At 44.7% G+C, this 22,149-nt stretch overlaps 1 protein-coding gene across 1 annotated transcript in view; it reads left to right on the forward strand.

Annotated features, from left to right (window-relative positions):
- The window catches only part of TBX4 (T-box transcription factor 4), a 48,892-nt gene that overhangs the window by 3,290 nt on the left and 23,453 nt on the right, over window positions 1–22,149 (forward strand). Inside the window, exons 3-4 of the mRNA XM_026682731.2 lie at window positions 19,041–19,160; window positions 19,874–20,021. Coding sequence (XP_026538516.2) covers window positions 19,041–19,160; window positions 19,874–20,021 — 268 coding nt within the window. The remainder of the gene's footprint in view (window positions 1–19,040; window positions 19,161–19,873; window positions 20,022–22,149) is intronic.

Here is a 22,149-nt window from a genome sequence, read left to right on the forward strand (position 1 = left end):
CCAAGCATAAATCTACGCGCTTTTCGAGGTCCAGGATTTTATTATGACTTTATCTTGGCACGCAGAGTAGCTTTTTTGAAGGAAAAAAAAACCCCATTTATTTATTTGGGAAACAGGCCGTGCGCTAAACCTCAAAACCTCCTGGTTTGTTGGAGACCTTTAAATGATTCTAGGATGGAATGAACTGGTTCATGTGTGAAAAAGAGCATGGAATAACAATAACGGCCATAATTCTTAATATTTCAAGTTCTTGCACAACCGCGTCTTAGCTCTTCAAGCTGAACATACGGAGGGAATCAAAGCTTCATAATTAAGTATCCGCTTATGAGGGTCTGTACATTACGGGAAGCCCTCGACTTACAAACATTCGTTTTTAGTGACTATTCGAAGTTACAACGGCACTGAAAAACGTGACTTACGACTCTTGTTCACATTTAGGACATCTTTGGGATCCCATGATCAATTTTTGGATGCCTGACAGCTGACTCGCATTTATGATCATTGCAGTGTCCAGGGTCATGTGATCCAGGTTCTGACCAGTTCTGGAGAACCGGTAGCGGAAATTTTGAGTAGTTCGGAGAACCAGCAAATACCCCCTCTGAATAGCCCCGCCCCCATCTCTTCTCTGCCTCCCATTGAGTCCCAGCTGATTGGCTGGGTCTCCTTTAGTTGCCCTGCACAGGAGAACGGAGCTGGAAAGCAGGTTAGTGGGGTGGGGAGGGAATGGAGATTTTACAGTATCCTTCCCCTGCCATGGCCACCAAGCTATGCCATGGCCACCAAGCCACGCCCACAGAACCAGTAATAAAAATTTTTGAATCCTACCACTGAATTGTGATCCCCTTTTGTGAACCTCTGACAAGCAAATTCGGTGAGGAAACCAGATTCTCTTATCAACAGTGTTACTGTCTGAACGACTTCAGTGATTGACCTCACAGCTGGGGCATGAAAGGTTGAAAAACGGGACGAAATCTCACTTAACAATTGTCTTGCTCAGCAACCGAAATGGTGGGTTCAACGGTGGTCGTAAGTGGAGAGCTACCTGTATATTGAGCCATCTTCCGATCTCCTTTTGACTTAAGGGAGTTGGACAAGAAGCGGCTATTTGCAGTTATGGTTAGTGATGGCTTTGCAAATGACAGATTGCTTTCACTGTGGCTTTTCGTGATTGAATCAAGAATCCTGTTTCATCATTTTATGCATTGGGCTTGAGGCAGTAGATATAAAGATCGTAAACTTGGATGGACTTTGCTCATTGGCAAGACTCAGCATCTTCTTTTAACAACCCCGTAATCCCTTGCGGGGAATTGTGGGAATTGGCAACTGAATGGAATTGAGTGTTTACTGGCCGGATGCCTTCTTGTTGCCAGTGTGGAGTTTTATTCAGCCAATACATTCTCATCGTGCCCAGAGAGAGAAATATCTGCCTCTACCTAGGATCGAACTCACAGCCTCCCGATTGTGAAGCGAGAGCTGCATCTCTAGGCCACTATACCACTCTTGCTCATGGGTCAAGACTAACCTTGATTAAAGCAGTCTGGCTAAAGATTACCTAGCAAGGAAGGATTGTAGACAGTTTGCTTAGAAGCCCCTCCTTTGCTATCCTGGATAACGCCAGTTTTGTCCGAGGGAGGCAATTATAGGTAGTCCTTGACTTACAACATTTCATTTGAAGTTACACTAGCAGTGAAAAAAGCGACTCACGGCCGTTTTTCACACTTATAACCACTGCAGCATCCCCAAGGTCGTGAGATCAAAAATCCAGATGCTTGGTCTCTGACTCACACTTATGATGGTTGCGGTGTCCCTGGGTCTCCTTCTGCAACCTTCTGACAAGCAAAGTCAACGGGGAAGTCGCAGTTCTGAATTAGTAACTAACACCCTCGGTTAAGGGAATCTCACTTAATTAAGAACTGCCGCAAAAAAGGTCGTAAAATTGGGCAAAACTCACTTAACCACTGTCTCGCAGACAGAAATTTTGGGCTCAGTTGGGGGGGGGGTGTCGTAAGTTGAGGACTCCTTGTGCAACGGTGATGAAATTCAGCGGCATCATTAACCTTGCTCCCACTTCTGTAGGGTTTATAAAGCCCTCTTGAAGATTTACCTTTGGCTAAGTGGAAATCTAATTTTAGCTTTGTTAGGCTTTGTGTATTTCGAAGGTGGAGGGACGGAGGGGAGAGAGATTTTGCCGGGAGGAAGGTGCTCCGCTTAATTTGTAGATCTGGTTAGGAAGCTAAGAAAAACCAGCCGGTCCTTGGAAAGAGGCCAAATGTTGCCTTTAAATCGGACAGCACACAAAAAGTCCTCAACATGCAACCCCTTTATGTAGGGAGTGTTCAAAATTGGAACAGCGTGAAAAAAAGCCACTTCTGTTTTTCGCACTCACGACCGTTGCAGCATCCCCAAGGGCCACGTGATCAAAATCCAGACCCTTGGCAGCTGGTTCATCATTGTGACGGGGTCGTGTGATCGCCTTCAGGGACCTTCTGGCAAGCAAAGTCAGACCACACACCTGGAATACGGCGACCAACGTTGGTCGCCATACTACCAAAAAAAAAGACTGTTCAGATTTTGGAAAAATGTTCAGAGAAAAGCAACAAAAGAAGATTGAAACAGCCTGGAGACTAAAACGGGTGAAGAAGAGCTGCAGGATTTGAGGTTGGCTGGTTTAGAGAAAAGTAGAATTAGGGGTGACACATCAGGAGTGGGCTTCAAAAATTTTAGCAACAGGTTCTCTTCCCGGTGGCTAGGTGGGCGTGGCCATGGTGGGTGTGGCCTAGTTGGCCTCCTGCACCATGGCGGAGGGGGGGAAGGTGTTTTTGCCCTCCCCGGACTCCGGAGGCTTTTCTTGAGCCTCCGGGAGGGCGAAAATGGACTCCCCGGGCTCTGGAGGCTCTCTGGAAGCTGGAAATGCGCCCTTTTCCGGCCTTCCTGAACTTTCCAGGAAGCCTGTTTTGCACCCTCCCTGAGCCTCTGTGAGCGCCCTGCACTTGCCTCGCATCCAAAAGGGGCCGTGTGGGGACTCCAGGGAGGGGAGGTGTGGGCGTGGCCAGCCAGGAGTGGGATTTGAGGGTTCTCTGAACTGCACAGAATCTTAGCTAGGGGCTCTCCTGAACCCCTCTGAACCCCCAGCAACCCATCCCTGGGTGACATGACAACAGTATTCCAATACTTGAGGGGTGGCCAGAAAGAAGAGGGAGTCAAGCTATTCTCCAAAGCCCCTAAGGCAGGGGTCCCCAACCACCGGTCCGCGGACCTGTACCGGTCCGTGGAACAAGTCCTACCGGGCCGCTGGTTTGCTGGCGCCGCCATCTTTTTGATGAAAAGTGCTTCCGGTGAGCTTTTCCGGGTAGAAAGCTCACCAGAAGCACTTTTTCATAAAAAAAAGATGGCAGCGCGCAGCTAATGCCGGTACCGGGCCGCGCCATAAAAAAGGTTGGGGATACCGGGCCGCGGCATAAGAAAGGTTGGGGATCACTGCCCTAAGGGTAGGACAAGAAGCAACAGATGGAGAGTAATCAAGAAGAGAAGCAGGGGTGGGATTCTACCAGTTCGCACTTATTTGCTAGAACCGGTTGTTAACATTCTAAGCGGTTTGGAGAACTGGTTGTTAGAGGAAATTACTGGCCTAATCCTGTAAGGAAGGCAGGAAGGAAACATTCTGGTGTTGCTTACAGAAACTGCCTTTCCATTAACCCTTATTACATTCTTGGCAGGACTAGACTTCCTGTCTCAGGAACTTCTCTGGAGTTTTTTCCCCCTCCTTTGCTGGTACTTTGCTTGTGTGGAGTGACCATTCAAAGTTACAATGGCACTGACAAAAGTGACTCATGACCGTTTTTCACACTTACGACTGTTGCAGCATCCCCACAGTCATGAGAGGCCAGGCGAGGAGATGCGTGCCTCGATGTGAGTGATATTGACTTGGCCACGCCCAGCCAGTCACATGACCACCAAGCCACGCCCACCACCTAAACCACGCCCACAGAACTGGTTGTTAAAAATTTGAATCCCACCCCTGGAGAGAAGCAACTTAGAACTAAGGAGAAACTTCCTAACAGTGAGGACAATTAACCAGTGGAACAGCTTGCCACCAGAAGTTTTGGGTACTCCAACACTGGAGTTTTTAAGAAGAGACTGGACAGTCACTTGTCTGAGATGATATAGAAGATTCTCCTGCTTCAGCAGGGGGCTGGACTAGAAGACCTCCAAAGTCCCTTCACAACTCTGTTATTCTATTTATTTATTTTATTTGCTTTGTCAGTCACTTACAAGATAATAGGTATAAGTGTAAACATGAGTAAGAATACAGGAAATAGGTACAAATAAATGGGGACAATAAGACAGGGACGGTAGGCACGATGGTGCACTTATGCACGCCCCTTATTCTGTTATTCTATCCCTTCAAGCTCCATTGTATTCTAAATATTTTAAAAGTCGGTGAGGAAGCCAAATTCACTTAACAACCGTGTTGCTAATTGAACAACTGTAACGGTTCACTTAACGACTGTGGCCAGAAAGGTCATAACATGGGACAAAGCTCACTGAACTGCTGTCTCGCTTAGCAACATAAATTTTGGGTTCAATTGTGGCTGGAAGTCGAGGACTGCCTGTAACTTAGCCATCATTTCACAGAAAAGAGGGGGGAAAAAAGATTATTATTTTTTTAAAAAACGCCAGAATGGGAAAATGAGTGGTTTTAAATAAAACCTAGATGCTATGGTCTGTCTCTGCCTCTCCCTCCCTGTCTGGACTTAGCCCCACATTTAAAAACGGTCCATCTCCATGTAATCGGCCGGGCTCCACCGCCAGATAAATCTCTTCGATCTGTCCGCGGGCCGCGAGTTCAAGGGTGCCCGATGGGTGCCGAAAATGAATTTGGGGCTGACAAATGAACTAAGTCCACGGAGAACTCCTCTTGAACCTGTATTGTTTGTTATTCTGGCGTAAGGATCAGGCCCGGGCTAATCCTGTACTTCAAAGGGGGCCTGTCCTCATTTTGTATATCACACGTCAGAGCCGAGTGGCGTGCCATGATAAGCGAAGCTGGCGTAGGAAGAGTGTGATGCCCTGGGAACTGAAGGACACGGGCCGAAACCTCTTTGATCTCGCTCGAATACTTTCCATCAGCCAGATTTTTCCCCTCTGTCATCTCCTTCCCATCTTTCTCTTTCTCTCTCTCTCTCTCTCTTTCTATTTTTTTTTTTTAAAGAGACCCTTCTGAAACTTGGCATCCATAAATGAATATTTTTGGGGCTGCTTTCAGCTGGGGTAGTAGTGCAGAGAAGAGCCACAGAACGAGGGGGCTGGAGGCTAAAACGTATAAAGAATGGCTGCAAGAATTGGGGGTGTCTAGTTTCATGAAAAGAAGGACTAGGGGCATGATGAGCAGTCTTAAAATATTTCAGATTCTAGAAAGAAGGATGGAGAAGAGCAACACAGAGGATGATGGGGCTGGAGGCTAAAACATATGAAGAATGGTTGCAGGAATTGGGTATATCTCGTTTGATGAAAAGAAGGACTAGGAGGGATAGGATAGCAGTCTTCCAATATTTGAGGGGCTGCCCCAAAGAAGAAGGAGTCAAGCTATTCTCCAAAGCATCTGAAGGCAGAATAAGAAACAATGAATGAAAATTGACCGAGGAGAAAAGCAACCTAGAATTAAAGAGGAATTTCCTGAAAGTGAGAACAATTAATCAGTGGAACAACTTGCCTCCAGAAGTTGGGGTGCTCCAAGACTGGAAGTTGTTAAGAAAAGACTGGACAACCCTTTGTCTGAACTGGTATAGGGTTTCCTGCTTAAGCAGGGGGGTTGGACTAGAAGACCTCCAAGGTCCCTTCCAGCTTTGTTATTCTGAATCCGTGCCCGCTGACAGGGACTCGAGAACTGTGGGGCGACTCTGGGAGACAAATCAATCAATAAATCCACCGCGCCCCGTGTAATACGATTGCAAGCCCAGCTGTAAAACATGGAAATCTTCAGAAGTTTCTCTTCTCACAGTTCATTTAAAAACCATTTGGGAGGATCTGGCGTGCCTGAGACAAACCGAATGACACAGGGAGCACTTCATTATGGAGGAATAAGTCATTCGCACTTCATCGCCGAGCTATTTTAACCCCACTTTTTCTTTCTACGTCTTTTTTTTTTTTCCGCCTTCCTTTTTTCCTTGATTTTGCTTTGTTCTTGGCCACCGGCAGAGATGGTCAAAGGCTGCCAAGACAGGCTGTTGTTTGGGTAGCGAGATGGTGGGGCACCTCCCCTGGGAGAAGGATGAGTCAAACTAGGTCTCTCAGGCCAAGGAGAAAGCCGGTTGGAGTGATCATGGCTTGCTTTTCTCCGGTTCCATCCATTTCAGTGGTGGGATTCAGGTTTTTTTTTTACTACCACTTCTGTGGGAAAAGCTTGGTGGGCTTGGCATGGCTTGGTGGGCGTGTCAGGGGAAGGATACTGCAAAATCCCCATTCCCTCTCCACCCCACTGACCTGCTTTCCAGGTCCGTTCTCCTGTGCAGGGCAACCAAAGGAGACCCAGCTGATCAGGGAGGCAGAGAAGCGGGGGGCAGGGCCAGTCAAAGGTGGGATTTGCTGGTTCTCCAAACTATTCAAAATTTCCGCTACCAGTTCTCCAGAACTCGTCCGAACCGGCTGAATACCACCTCTGATCCATTTCCAAGGCACCTGAAGGCCAGGGAAGGAACAATGGATGGAAACTGATCAAGGAGAGTATTTGCAGCACATCCGACCAGCACACAAGTAAATGATTCTGCAGGATTCATTTACATAAGAAAAACTTCTTTATATACAACACCATACAGTAGAAGTCAGCATACAAAATCAGGAACACAGAAGCAATATTCTCAGAAGCAAGTCATTACAGAGTGGAGAGATACAGAGGCCCAGAGGCCTAGATTTACAGCAAGCAGACCAACTCAAAGCCATGCCCAGACTCCAAACTGTCTCTTATGGCCCCATACAAACAAATACTATGTTTCAGTTTCCAAACAGTCCCCATTGGCTGACCTGTTACCATGTCTAATCCAAACAGTCCCCATTGGTTGGCCTGTTGCCATGTCTATCCACACAGTCCCCATTGGTTGGCCTGTTGCCATGTCTATTCAAACAGTTCCCATTGGCTGACCTGTTACCATATCTATCCAAACAGTCCGCATTGGTTGGCCTGTTACCATGTCTATTCAAACAGTTCCCATTGGCTGACCTGTTACCATGTTTAATCCAAACAGTCCCCATTGGTTGGCCTGTTGCCATGTCTATTCAAACAATTCCCATTGGTTGACCTGTTACCATGTCTATTCAAACAGTTGCCATTGGCTGACCTGTTACCATGTCTAATCCAAACAGTCCCCATTGGTTGGCCTGTTACCATGTCTATTCAAGCAGTCCCCATTGGCTGACCTGTTACCATGTCTAATCGAAACATTCCCCATTGGTTGGCCTGTTGCCATGTCTATTCAAACAGTTCCCATTGGCTGACCTGTTACCATGTCTAATCCAAACAGTCCCCATTGGTTGGCCTTTGCCATGTCTATTCAAGCAGTCAACTTCTGTTCCATTGGTTGATTTTATTTTTATTTATTTATTTATTTAAATTTTATTTGGTTTGTCAATTGCTTACAAGGTAATAGGTATAGGTAAAAACATAGTTATGAATACATGGATACATATAAGAAAAATAAAAGAAACAATAGGACAGGGACAGTAGGCAGGTTGATGCGCTTATGCACGCTTATGCTCTTATCCCTGTCCCTACAGACCTCTTAGGAAAGGGGTGAAGTAATTGTTCTCACTGTCAGAAAATTTCTCCTTATTTCCAGGTTGAATCTCTCCTTGTTCAGTTTCCATCCATTATTCCTTGTCTGGCCTTTGGGTGCTTTGGAAAATGGCTCCCTCTCTGTGGCAGCCCCTCAAATATTGGAAGACCGCTATCCTGTCTCCCCTGGTCCTTCTCTTCACTAGACTAGCCAGGCCCAGTTCCTGCAATTGTTTGCAAAGGAGAGCAAGAAGCATCAATGGATTTTGAATGGTTGGATTGCAAAGGCTAGGTTGAAGTTCTCTGGAAATCTCCCAAGCTTTGGGTGACCAAGAAAATTGCACTGATCTTCAGCTGCTCTAATCTCAGCCAATGAACCCAAGGTGCCAGCCTTTTGAGACTGATGGAGCTTCTTCAGAATTGGCACAAAAGGAGTTTTGCTGTTCCCTAGTCCAATTGTCCAGTAGCTGCAAAGCATCTGAATTCTGATCATGTGACCACGGGGATGCTGCAATTGGTCGTAAATGTGAAAAATGGCCATAAGTCATAAGAACTGTGGTGGCACAGTGGTTAGAATGCAGTATTGCAGGCTAACTCTGCCCACAGCCAAGGAGTTCGATCCTCATGGCTTAAGGTTGACTCAGCCTTCCATCTTTCCGAGGTGGGTAAAATGAGGACCCAGATTGTTGGGGGCAAGAGGCTGACTCTGTAAACCATTTAGAGAGGGCTGTAAAGCATTGTGAAGCGGTATATAAGTCTAAGTGCTATTGCTTGGGAAGGAAGGAAGGAAGGAAGGAAGGAAGGAAGGAAGGAAGGAAGGAAGGAAGGAAGGAAGGAAGGAAGGAAGGAAGGAAGGAAGGAAGGAAGGAAGAGGGAGCAAGGCAAGGAGGGAGGGAGGGAGGAAGGAAGGAAGGATGGAAAGAAGCCGTGGTGGTGCAGTTAGAATGCAGTATTGCAGGCTAACTCTGCCCATTGGCAGCAGTTCGATCCTGACCAGCTCAAGATTGTCTCAGCCTTCCATCTGAAGTCAGTAAAATGAGGACTCAGATTGTTGTGGGCAATATATTGAGTCTTTGAACCACTTAGAGAGGGCTGTAAAGCATTGTGAAGCAGTAAGTAAGTCTAACTGTTATTTTTATTGCTATTGGTATAAGACACTTTCTTCGGTGCCATTCTAACTTCAAACGGTCACTAAATGAACTGTTGTAAGTCCGGGACTACTTGTATTAGCTTCAGGAACATAATGGGCTTCTTCTAAGGAAGAAGTAGGATTTTGAAATCATGGGATTAAGGGAAGCTGGACTGTGTCCCGATATTTTGAAATAAAGTCCTTATTTGTTGACAGCTGGGTCTCAGCACTAACAGAAACAGAGCGACGTCAGTCTCTACGAAGGAGAATTTTGTGGGTGATACTCTTGCAGTATTCCCTCAATTTATCTTGGACTCACTGGAGTTTTGGTTTAATTCCTGCTTTACAAATGGCACAAAATTGGGTTATGAGTGTGGGGTGAGTAAATATTATTTAAGATAAAGATGTCTACGCCTAGATTGGACCTATCTTAGAATTTACCAGCCTCAATTTTTAAGACAGAGTGGGCAGATGATGATTAAACAGATGACATGGCTTGCTGATGTAGTTTTGTGGACGGCATAAGTGTTTCTCAATGAAACCTCCTTTACACAGATGTTCCCTGTACATCACCCTTTTTTTCAACCTTAGACACTTTTAAGATGGGTGAGCTTCAACTCCCAGAATTCCCTGGCCAGCATGTTTTAAGAAGGGTGGATTCAACAGCCAGAATTCCCTAGCCAGCATGCTTTAAGATGGGTGGACTTCCCTTCCCAGAATCCCCAGCCTGCATATTTTAAGATGGATGGACTTCAACTCCCAGAATTCTCCAGCCTGCGTGTTTTAAGATGGGAGGACTTCAACTCCCAGAATTCTCCAGCCAGCATGTTTTAAGATGGGTGGACTTCCCTTCCCAGAATCCCCAGCCTGCATGTTTTAAGATGGGTGGACTTCCCCTCCCAGAATTCCCCAGCCAGCAAGGGAATTAAAATTCATGCATCTTAAAAGCATGCTGGCTGGGGAATTCTGGGAGTTGAAATCCACCCATCTTAAAGTGGCCAATCTTAAAGTGGCCAATTTGGAAAAATACTGCTTTGGACAATCAGAATGGAAGAGAAGTTTGTAAACATTTTGTACATCAGTTTGCTGGGCATGCTCACCTCCGCCCCTCCCCCCCAGTTTCTCTGTCCTGGGGTAAGAAAGTGCAATATGTCTAGGGACGTTTTCCTCTCCATCCCCCCCACCAACGCATCCCAGCCTAGGTTCTTGGGGCCAGATGTGAAGCTTTAGATATGGCAGGTCAAGGAGCTGGTTGGTGGGGAACAGCTGTCATCCTTCCCAATGAATGAAGAAGGATTTCAGCCTCTGGAAAGTCTTTGTTCCAAAACCCAACTCTTAATGGCTGAGGAGACCCTGAAATTGACAGGATGCAACCACGAGGCTTGCCCTCTTGTTATATTTAATTTCAATCAGAATAGAGCTGGAAGGGACCTTGGAGGTCTTCTAGCCCAGTCCCATGCTCAAGCAGGAGACTGTATACCCATTTCAGACAAGTGACTTGTCCAGCCTCTTCTTACAAACTTCCAGTGATGAAGCATCTACAGTTTCTGGTGGCAAGCTGTTCCACTGGTTAATTGTCCTCACAGTTAGGAAATTTCTCCTTAATTCCAGGTTGCTTCTCTCCTTGATTGGTTTCCATCCATTGTGTCTTCTCTTCAGGGGTGGGATACGACAGGGTTAACTACCGGTTCGGGATTTACGAGCTTCCCTGCACGCTGCGAGCTGCGCGCCTGTAAATCTTCATCAGCACACTGCGTGCAGAGAAGCAGCCTTTGAAACAGCCCTCTTTTCCTGATTTTTAAACTGCAGCTGTGCCTCGTTCGGCAGCTGAAGTTGAAAAATCAGGACATAAAGATCAGGTTAGAGCCCAGGTGGGCGGATGGGCAAAAACATCAGCAGGCATAGAACCGGTTCTATGTCTGCTCCTCTTCACAGCTACCGGTTCTACAGAGGTGGACAGAACTGGTAGAAACCCACCCCTGCTTCTCTTGCCTTCTGGTGCTTTGGAGAATAAGTTGACCCCCTCTTCTTGGTGGCAGCCCCTCATCCCTCCTAGTCCTTCTTGTCTCTAGACTGGCCATACCCAAAGCCTGCAACCGTTCTTTGTATGTTTTAGACTCCGGGCTAAGAATCATTTTAGTTGCTCTTCTCTACACCAGTGCCAGGACTGGTGGAACTGTTCCTCACCAGCAGTCAACACCCAGAGAACCAGAGATTACTGTGACACCAAGATCTATACTAGAACAACAATCAAGCAGTAAACAATATATCCCCAATTAAGGAACCTCCTAGACCAGTGATCCCCAACCTTTTTGACGCCGCGGCCCGGTACCGGCATCAGCTGGGCGCCGCGGCCCGGTCACCGGCATCAGCTGGGCGCGCCATCTTTTTGATGAAAATGTGCTTCCGGTGAGCTTTCTACCGGAAAAGCTCACCGGAAGCACTTTCATGAAAAAGATGGCGGCGCCAGCAAGCTTGCCCGGTAGGAGTTGTTCAGCGGACGGTACCGGTCCGCGGACCGTGGTTGGGGACCCCTGTCCTAGACAATCCAACAGCAAACAACAGCCCAGTCAAGGAAGCACCAAGACTTCTCCCGTCAACACTGACAGAAGAAGCCACTTGTATTAAACACAGAGAAAACCCCATTCCCTTCTAGCACAGATGATGTTCCCTGTTGCTCTCCTTCTTTCCTTCCTCTTCCTCTCTCATTTCCCCTTCCTTTCTTTCTCCCCCTCCCCTCTTTTTTCCTCTTCCCCTTCCCCTCTCCTTCTTTTCCTTTCTCTCTCCCATCCTCTTCCCCTTCTCCTTCCCATTTTTCTCTCCCCCTTCCCCTTCCTCTCTCCCTTCCCCTTTCCCCTCTTCCTTCCCCTTCCCCATCTTCTCTCCCCCTTTTCCTCCTGCTCTCCCTTCCCCTTTTCCTTCCCCTTTTCTCTCCCCCTTCCCCTTCCTTCCCCTTCCCCCTCTTCCTTCCCCTTCCCCATCTCTCTCTCCCCCTTTTCCTTCCTCTCTCCCTTCCTCTTTCCCTTCCCTTCATCTCCTTCTCTTTCTTCCTTCCCCTTTTCCCTCCCCTCCAAGTTTTGGGTGGCAGCTCCCAGCCATGTCAAGAAGCTGATGACACGCCTTTACTAATAAAAATGAAAATGATCACTCCCATCCTGTTGCTTGGGGTGCCTAAAAATGCACCAGCTTATTGGGACGATGAACAGGCCATGAGAGCCTACATCCAGCTGAAAACTGGGGGTGGGGGGCCCCTCACGAGCCTCCTCTCCCCCCTGGAAAAGGAGGTGAAAATTGGCAGGTGCCTCTGGCCGGTTACCTATTCTGATTTGTGGCACCCAATGTTATTCAGAGCTGTTAGGGCACAGTTTGCAGCTGAAATGACACGCAGGAGATGCAAGTTTCTCATTTGTTCTGCAGAAAAGAATTTCAGTTGTATATATTACGGCTGGAGTTCGGCTCGCACTATTTATTTTACAGTCCTCTTCTACAGAACATTATTAACTCCAACTTGTCTCCTCCGTATGAAGTCCATATGCTGAAGCTTAATTTTAAATGCCATTAAAAAGCACTTAACATTTAGAATATTTCAAATCTTGGCTCCTTTAGTAGCTTAGAGGTCCGAATGGTTTGGATAGGGTCGGGTGGGTAAAAGAGAGAGGAAGCTGTTCTATCGTGGGCGCTCATAAATATCCTTGTGCAATCTTCTAGCCGCTCTGTTTATAATGGCTCTGAACAAACTTTGTGTCTGGCCAGTCTGGGTGGGTCCCTGTGTGCCCGTGATTTTAGAAGAGTTTTCTATAGCTTAGTTTAAAAATAAAAATAAAAACGGCAAGGCGAAGAAATCTCCACCTTAAAAATTAAGTATTGCATTGTCTTTTCTCCACTTTTTTTCTGCCATTCCGTCTTTTTTTGGGGAGGGGGGAAGATTTACAGATTTAACAGAGTTGGAAAGGACCTTGTAAGTCATCTAGCCCAAGCAGGAGGGCCTACACCATTTCTGACAGATGGCAGTCCAGTCTCTTCTTAAAAGCCTCCAATGATGAAGCTCCCACAACTTCCGAAGGCGACTTCTGTTCCATTGGTTGATTGCTCTCCCTGTCAGAAAATTTCTCCTTATTTCTGGGTTGAATCTCTCCTTGATCAGTTTCCATCCATTATTTCTTTGGGTGCCTTGGAAAATAGCTTGACCCCTTCCTCCTCTCTGTGGCAGCCCCTCAAATATTGGAAGACTGCTATCCTGTCTCCCCTGCTCCTTCTCTTCCCTAGACTAGCCAAGCCCAGTTCTTGCAACCGTTCATCATATGTTTTAGCTTCCAGTCCCCTAACCATCCAGGTTGCTCTTCTCTGGCACTTTTTCTAGAGTCTCAACATCTTTTTTTATAGTGTGGTGACCAAAACTGGATGCAGTATTCTAGGTGTGGTGTTTCTAAGGCTTTATAGAGTGGAATTAGTACCTCCCTTGATCTTGAAGTGCAAAGATCTCAAATTGCATGCAAAAATTAAAATATGGAAGTGTATTTTTGCAGCTGCATATCTAATTATCTAATAATCAGTCGATCTTAAAGGAAACCAACTCGGACTGTTCTTTGGAAGTGTTGGAAGAAATTATCCTTCTGGATTCAGTTCCAAATGGGGAAGAAAGACACTGGAAACATGGAGGCTGTTTGGAAAGATGGTTTAATGGTGGACAGGACCCCATGCCTTGGAACTCCAAGGTGAAAAGAACAATCACATGCTTCAAGATGAAGGAAAAGAAGGAAAAGGGCAGAGATGCTGAGAGTCCCTGGGTTTTATGTCCTCTGTTGGGCTTTGAATTTGAGCTTGTATTCTGATTGGTTGTCAGGCTCCCATGGGGCCATGCAGGGGCAACTCTGTAGGCTGTCCTGAGTCCCAGTCTTGGTTGAGCCTTGCTGGATGATGATGATGTAATGAAAGGGCTTTGGGCAATTCCTATCATAGCTCTACCTGGAGTAGATCTTTGTTATATAAAATAGACTGGCCCAGGCCAGAGTAATGGTCCATTAGCAAAGGTAGGAGGGCTGAGTTTCTGCCTGAGTTTCTACTTCTCTTTTTAGGGGAAATATTCTGCCTCTTTAGTATATCCTAAAATATTTCATTTTCCTAGGAGAGAGGTAGGTTTTAACTTCCAACAGAAGGACAGATCCTGAAGCTGAAATTCAGATACTTTGGCCACCGAATGAGAAGAGAGGACTCAATGGAGTAGACCCTGTTGTTGGGAAAGATGGAAGGTAGAAGGAGAAAGGGACGGCAGAGGATGAGATGCTTAGATAGTGTCATCAACACAACAAACATGAATATGGACAAACTCAGACAGGAAGGCCTGGCATGCTATGATCCATGGGGTTGCAAAGAGTCGGACGCGACTTAGGGACTGAACAATAAAATCTAATGGGTCTCGGGGTTATGAATAGAAATCAAAGTAAAACACTTTTTTATGGTTCCCCCTGTGGGATGAAATGAATCACTTAGGAAAGTCTTGGAAATATACAGATAATCATCCTTTAGTGACAACAATTGGGCCTGCCATCTCTGTGGTTAGGCAACGCGTTTGCGGAGTGAGAAATTCTGTCATTTTGCAATTGCGGTTTTCTTTCTTCCCATGAACTGGTGCTTAGGTCATTAGATATGAGTACTCCTAGGTCCTTGACAGGGTCATCAATGAGGTCATAACCGCGTAGTTTGTATTTGGTGTGCTGATTTTTTTTTTTTACCAATGTGTTGGACAGAGCATTTGTTGGTTGAGATTTGGAGTTGCAAATTGTTTGACCATTCAGACACATAATCAAGGTCACTTTGAAGAGCAGTAGCATTGAGGGTGGTGTTGAATAGTTTTACATCATCCGTGAAGAGTTGCTTATAAGGTGATCGCAAAGGTCATTTATATAGAGTATAAATAGTGTGGGTCCTAGAACGCTGCCTTGGGGGACACTACTGTTAACTGGAGCAGGGTTTGATATAATGCTCCCTATTTTTACTATTTGTTGCCTTTTTGACAGGAACACAGTAATCCACTTATGGAGGAATCTGGAAATGCTGTAAGAGTTTAGTTTTAACAGTAGTTTGTCATGTACCGCTGAATCAAAAGCTTTGCAGAAGTCTATGTAAATTGCTTTACCCTAGTCAAATAGAGTAGTCCATATGTTTTTGCAGTGTAGGAGTTGTAGGTTGCAGGACATTTTTTCCCTGAAACCAAATTGTTTTTTGGAGAGTAGGTTGTTTGACTCTAAGTGGAGGGTGATGAATTGGTTAATGATTGATTCCATGACTTTGCACGTGACACAACATAGTGAGATTGGTCTGTAGTTTTCAACCAGACTGGGGTCACCTTTTTTGAAGTTAGGGATGACCTTAGCTAAGGACCATAGGTTCGGTAAGGAGCTGGTTCTGAATGATGTATCATATATATCATATAGATAGATAGATAGATAGATAGATAGATAGATGAGATAGAGATAGATAGATAGATAGATAGATAGATAGATATAGATATAGATAGATAGATATAGATATAGATATAGATATAGATATAGATATAGATATAGATATAGACAACGATCTCTCATCCCTTGATTGGCAATTTCTATTCACTGGATGCAATACTGTTGAAGACCATTACAACATATTTTTACGTGAAGTCAAAAGAGTCATCAAACTATATGTACCAATAACAACTCCAAAACCCAGAAAAAACAGATTACCCATTACATTAAGGAAGCTTCAATCCAAAAAGAGATCACTTTGGCGGAAAAACAAATCTGGTCACGTTGCCAACTTCAAAAGTTGATACAAAAATTTATGCCACCAGATAAAGACTGAATGCACCAATTATCACATTAAACAAGAGGAAAACCTTCTATGCACCAATTCCACCCGCACTTTCTACAATTTTGTAAACAACAAACTAAAAGACTCAAGGTCCATCCCACCCCTGAAAGGACCTAATGGTAAAAACTGCAACGACGACACTATTAAAACCAACCTCTTTAACACATTCTTTGGTTCAGTATTTGTAAACAGCAATGGATCATGCCCAGTATTTCTTAGGTGAACCACAGACAACTACAATGATCTAATACATATCGATTTTACAGTAGACAACGTTGAAAAAGCACTACGCAATCCAAAACCATCTCTATCTATTGGACCGAACGGAATATGTGCCTACTTCTTAAAAAAGCTATCCACTGCCATAGCCGAACCTCTAAACATAATCTTTGAAAAATGTTTCAGGACCAGCTTCTTGCCAAAACTATGGTCACAAGCCCCAGTCATCCCCATCTTCAAAAAGGGAGACCCTAGCCTAGTTGAAAATTACAGACCAATATCTTTATGCTGCGTCACCTGTAAAGTCATGGAATCAATTATTAACCAATTCATTATCCTTCACTTAGAGACAAACAACCTACTCTCCAATAAACAATTTGGTTTCAGAAAAAAACTATCCTGCAATCTGCAACTCTTACACTGCAAAAACATATGGACTACACAACTCGATCAGGGCAAAGCAATAGATGCAATCTACATAGACTTCTGTAAAGCCTTTGATTCAGTGGTACACGACAAACTACTCCTAAAACTAAAATCTTATGGTATCTCTGGACACCTGCATAACTGGATAGAAGCATTCCTGTCAAACAGATAACAAATGGTCAAAATTGGGAGCGTCCTATCAAATTCTTTGCCTGTCAACAGTCGTGTCCCCCAAGGCTGTGTTCTAGGACCAACTTTCTTCACACTCTACATAAATGACCTCTGTGATCATATCAAGAGCAACTGCGTTCTCTTCGCTGATGATGTAAAGCTGTTCAATACCACAGACAATACTGCTACCCTTCAAAAAGACATCGACTATGTATCAGAATGGTCAAACAAATGGCAACTTCAAATCTCAACAAATAAATGCTCTGTCTTACATATTGGCAAAAAATATATATCAGAAAATAAAATACAGGCTGAATAGTCAAGATGTTGTTGATGTTCCAAACTCTGTCAAGGATCTTGGAGTACTCATCTCTAATGATCTATGTGCTAGAGCCCACTGTAACTACATAGCCAAAAAGGCATTAAGAGTTGTTAACCTAATCTTATATAGCTTTTTCTCTGGTAATATAACACTAATAACTAGAGCATACAAAACATTTGCTAGACCAATACTTGAATACAGCTCATCAGTCTGGAACCCACATTACGTATCTGATATTAACACAGTTGAGAAAGTCCAGAAATATTTCACAAGAAGAGTTCTCCACTCCTCTACTCGTAGCAGAATACCCTATGCCACCAGACTTGAAATTCTAGACCTAGAAAACCTAGAACTACGCCGCCTTCGGTCCGATCTAAGTATAGTATATAAAATCATACATTGCAATGTCCTACCTGTCAATGAATACTTCAGCTTCAATCATAACAATACAAGAGCAAACAACATACAAGGTACAAACTCAAGGTTAATCACACCAAACTTGATTGCAGGAAATACGACTTCAGCAACAGAGTGGTCAATGTCTGGAATACTCTACCTGATTCTATGGTTTCTTCCTCAAACCCCAAAAACTTTAACCTTAGACTTTCTACTATTGACCTCACCCCTTTCCTAAGAGGTCTGTAGGGGGTGTGTATAAGCGCATCAACGTGCCTACCGTCCCTGTCCTATTGTTTCTTTTTATTTTTCTTATATGTATCCATGTATTCATAACTATGTTTTTACTTATACCTATTACCTTGTAAGCAATTGACAAACCAAATAAAATAAATAAAAATAAATAAATATATAATGCTTAGGGGTTCTGCTATGGCAGAGGAAAGCTTTTTTAAGAAGTATGCACATAATCCATTGGGGCCAAAAGTTAGGGATGGTTTTAGATTACATAAAGCCTTTTCTACATTTTCTCCTGTAAAGTCAATATGTAGTAGATCATTGCAGTTAGTTGTGGTACGACTAGGACCAATTGTGCATTTTTCAGTTGTCCATTGAGGTAGGGATAAAACTTCCCAGCAGCGGTATCCAGGTGGCGCGGGGAGGGAAAGGGTGGGGAGAGAAAGGGTGAAGATGGTGACCATGACTGTATGATTAAAGCCATACTGCTCTTTAATGTGTGTCACATGTGCATTGCACTAAAAAGGGGGCATGGCTTCAGTTGCAGGAGTTTTTTAACCTCCTGCCCCAACGGACATCTTTACTTCCTAGTAGATATAAAAGTTGATGATGCAAAAAATTCTGGGAATGATAATCGCAATCAAGTCACAGAAAGTTAGTCTATAACCCGGTTTGTTTTTCAATGTGTCTAATGTTGATTTCTTTCTTTCTTTCTTTCTTTCTTTCTTTCTTTCTTTCTTTCTTTCTTTCTTTCTTTCTTTCTTTCTTTCTTTCTTTCTTTCTTTCTTTCTTTCTTCCTTCCTTCCTTCCTTCCTTCCTTCCTTCCTTCCTTCCTTCCTTCCTTTCTTTCTTTCTTTCTTTCTTTCTTTCTTTCTTTCTTTCTTTCTTTCTTTTCCTCTTCCTCCTCTTCTTCCTCCTCCTCCTCCTCCTCCTCCTCCTCCTCCTCCTCCTCCTCCTCCTTCTCTTCCTCTTCCTTCCTCCTCCTCCTCCTTTTTCTACCCTCCTCCCTATTCACAACCTCATCTCCTTCTTTTGCTTCTTCTTCTTCTCTTCTCTTTCCTCCTCCACCCCAACTCTTCCTCCCCATCCTTCTTCCTCCCCCACTCTCTTTCCCCTCTTCTTCCATTTCCTCTTTTCTCCTCCTCCTTTCTCCTCCTTCTCCTCCTCCTCTCCTCCTTCCTCTTCTCTCTCCTTCTCCTTCTCCTCCTCCTCCTCTTCCTTCTTCTCTTCTTCTCTCCTCCTCCTCCTCCTCCTCCTTCTCTCTTCTTCTTCCTCTCCTTCTCCTCCTCCTCCCTCCCCTCCTCCTCCTCCCTCTTCCCTTCTTCCTCCCACTCCTCCTTGCCCATCTCCTCCTTCCTTCTTCTCCTCTTCTTCTCCTCCCTCCTCCTCCTCCCTTCCTTCTTCTCCTTCTCCTTCTCCTTCTCCTCCTCTTCCTTCTTCTTCTTCTCCTTCTCCTCCTCCTCCTCCTCCTCCTCCTCCCCCTTCCCCTCCCCTCCTTTCCTCTTTTCTTTCATCCTTCCCATAAGGAGGATGTTTCCAAGCTACAAAGTGAAGGTAACCGGGATGAATCCCAAGACTAAGTACATCTTGCTGATCGATATTGTCCCGGCAGACGATCATCGATACAAATTCTGCGACAACAAGTGGTACGTGATGAATGCAATGAATACCTTTTATGAATAACACACACAACACTCCTTCCTCCTCCTATTTCTTCCCCAACAACGACCCTGTAAGGTAGGACAGAATTACTCTTGCACTGAAAACAAACATACCTGACTAATGTCCGGTTCTTGCACTTATGACTGTCGGGTGTCCTCATAGTCACGTGATGAAAATTCAGGCATTTGCCAACCGACAGATATTGATGGTCACTGCAGCCTCCCAAGGTCACATGATCACCATTTGCAACCTTCCCCAGCCGACTGCAGGTAGTCCTTGACTTACGACCACCATTGAACCAAAATTTCTGTTGTTAAGTGAGACGCGGCAACCGTCATAAATGCAAACCACTTGCCAAGCTTCCAAACTTTGATCACGTGACCGTAGGGATGTGGCAACTGTCTTAAGCATGAAAAATAATCAAAAGTCGCTTTTTTTTTCCAGTGCCGTTGTAACTTCGAAACGGTCACTCAATGAATGATTGTAAGGCAAGGACAATCCGCATGGTTATTCGGTAAAAGTGCAGCTCCGCATGAAAGTTTTGTAGGAAAAACAAAAGGAAGCTGGATTTTTGGTCGAGGTTAGCTAATTCATAGAATATACAACAACAGAGTTGGAAGGGACCTTGGAGGTCTTCTAGTCCAACCCCGTGCTTTTTAATTTAATTTGATTATTTCTTGTATTGCTTTGAACGTAGGATGGTGGCGGGAAAAGCTGAACCTGCGATGCCCGGCCGGTTATATGTTCACCCAGACTCTCCAGCTACTGGAACTCATTGGATGCGACAACTGGTATCTTTTCAGAAGTTAAAACTCACCAATAACCACTTGGATCCCTTCGGACACGTAAGAGAAATTTCTAACTGGTTTCTCCTGGCCTCTGTCATGCCCCTGTTGGAGTCTGATTCCGAGAGGGTGGTCGAACGGCTGACAGGGAGTGGGAGTGTGGCTCCGGTGTCTGTGGAGGAAACTGGGGAAGGGCACAGTCCGGCTGGGCATTCAGAAGGCCATCCCCTCTGCATCCTAGGGCACACAGGGAGGAACGGATAAGGGAGCAACATGGGTTACTGGGGAGAAAAAGGCCCTGATTCCCTTCATTAGCTGCAGCTGGGGAAACAGGATTTAAAAAGGGTGTTTGCGCACAGAACCTTGCTGGAAGCAAAGCGTGCATTATCTTTGTTTGTCAAGTCCTATCTGGGTTCTGGCATCCTCCCAACTGTATGTGTTTCGTTATCTTTTGAGTTCTGCCATTCCTTATCCTGCCCTGTCTCGTTAATTGCTGCAGCTTTGTGGTTTGTGTTGGTTTTTATTTATAATTTAAATGTACTTTGGGTTCAGATTGAATTTCTTCCCTTTAAATCGGTTCCTGGGAGAGTTTTCTTTTTCTCCAGCCTAAGATAACTGGACATTGGAGGCCAAGTTGGAGGAATTAAAGGGACTTTACCTACTTTTGTGACTTTGTGGCTTTTGTGCCACGCCCCTTTGGGTCATCACAGCCTCACTCTCTAAAATACTGCCATTCGATCACCAGTGACTGGAGGAAGCTGCAACGATGTCACCTACCTGGTAATAATGTCCCTACAAAAATGATGTCATTTTTTGCCACGCAGATTACAGCATGGAAGCGGTGCGATGGCCTAGAGATGGAGCTCTCGCCTCACAATCAGGAGGCTGTGAGTTCAATCCTAGGTAGAGGCAGATATTTCTCTCTCTCTCTGGGATCACTGAGAATGCGTCTGCCGAACAAAACTCCGCATTGGCAACAGGAAGGGCATCCGGTCATTAAAACACTCTGCTTGCTCCATTCAGTTGCCCAGACTCCACCCCGCAAGGGATTACGGGGTCGTTAAAATGAAGATGATGCAGATTGCCAGTATATCTCTGGTGATGTCGGTCTCTTCCCTTTCCTCCACTTTCTTTAATAAAAAGAAGGACTATCAATCAGAGTAGAACTGCTGGAAGGAACCTTGGAGGTCTTCTAGTCCAGCCCCTGCTCGGGCAGGAAACCCTATACCATTTCAGACAAAGGGTTGTCCAACCTCTTCGTAAAAACCTCCAGTGTTGGAGAAATTCACAACTTCTGAAGGCAGATCATCCCACTGGTTAATTGTCCTCACTGTTTGGAAGTTTCTCCTTAATTCCTGGTTGCTTTTCTCCTTGATTAGTTTCCATCCATTGTTTCTTGTCCTGCCTTCAGGGGCTTTGGAAAATAAGTTGACCCTTTCCTCTTTGTAGCAGCCCCTTAAATACTGGAAGACTCCTACCATGTGCCCCCTAGTTTCTATTCCTATTCTATTCCTATTTCTATTCTATTCTATTCTATTCTATTCTATTCTATCTATTCTATTCTATTCTATTCTATTCTATTCTATTCTATTCCTTTCTCTATTCTTTTCTATTTTTTCCTTTCTCCTATCCTATCCTATCCTATCCTATCCTATCCTATCCTATCCTTTCTCTATTCTATTCTGTTCTGTTCTGTTCTGTCCTGTCCTGTCCTGTCCTGTCCTGTCCTGTCCTGTCCTATCCTATCCTATCCTATCCTATCCTATCCTATCCTATCCTATCCTGTTCCATTCCATTCTCTATTCTATTCTATTCTATTCTATTCTATTCTATTCTATTCTATTCTATTCTATTCTTTTCTCTAGACTGGCCATACCCAAATCCTGCAACCACTCTTGAAAAGTTTTTGTTTCCAAGCCTTTAATCGTCTTAGTTGCTCTTCTTTGTACTTTTTCCAAAGTCTTTTTTGTAATGTGGTGACCAAAACTGGATGCAGTATTTCAAAACGAGGTCTTACTCAGGATTTATAAAGTGGTAGTAATACTTCACATGATTTTGGTTCTATGCCTCTGTTTACACAACCGAGGATTGTATTCGCCTTTTTGGGTGCTGCCGCACACTATTGGCTTATGTCGATAATTGTCTATGGACATTCTCAGTCTTCCAGGTGTTGGTTCTCCCAAAGGTG

The sequence above is a fragment of the Notechis scutatus genome, chromosome 1, assembly GCF_049901735.1.
Source record: "Notechis scutatus isolate UNSWTSFEM ecotype Mainland chromosome 1, rNotScu1.2, whole genome shotgun sequence".
In the NCBI taxonomy this organism is placed as follows: domain Eukaryota; kingdom Metazoa; phylum Chordata; class Lepidosauria; order Squamata; family Elapidae; genus Notechis; species Notechis scutatus.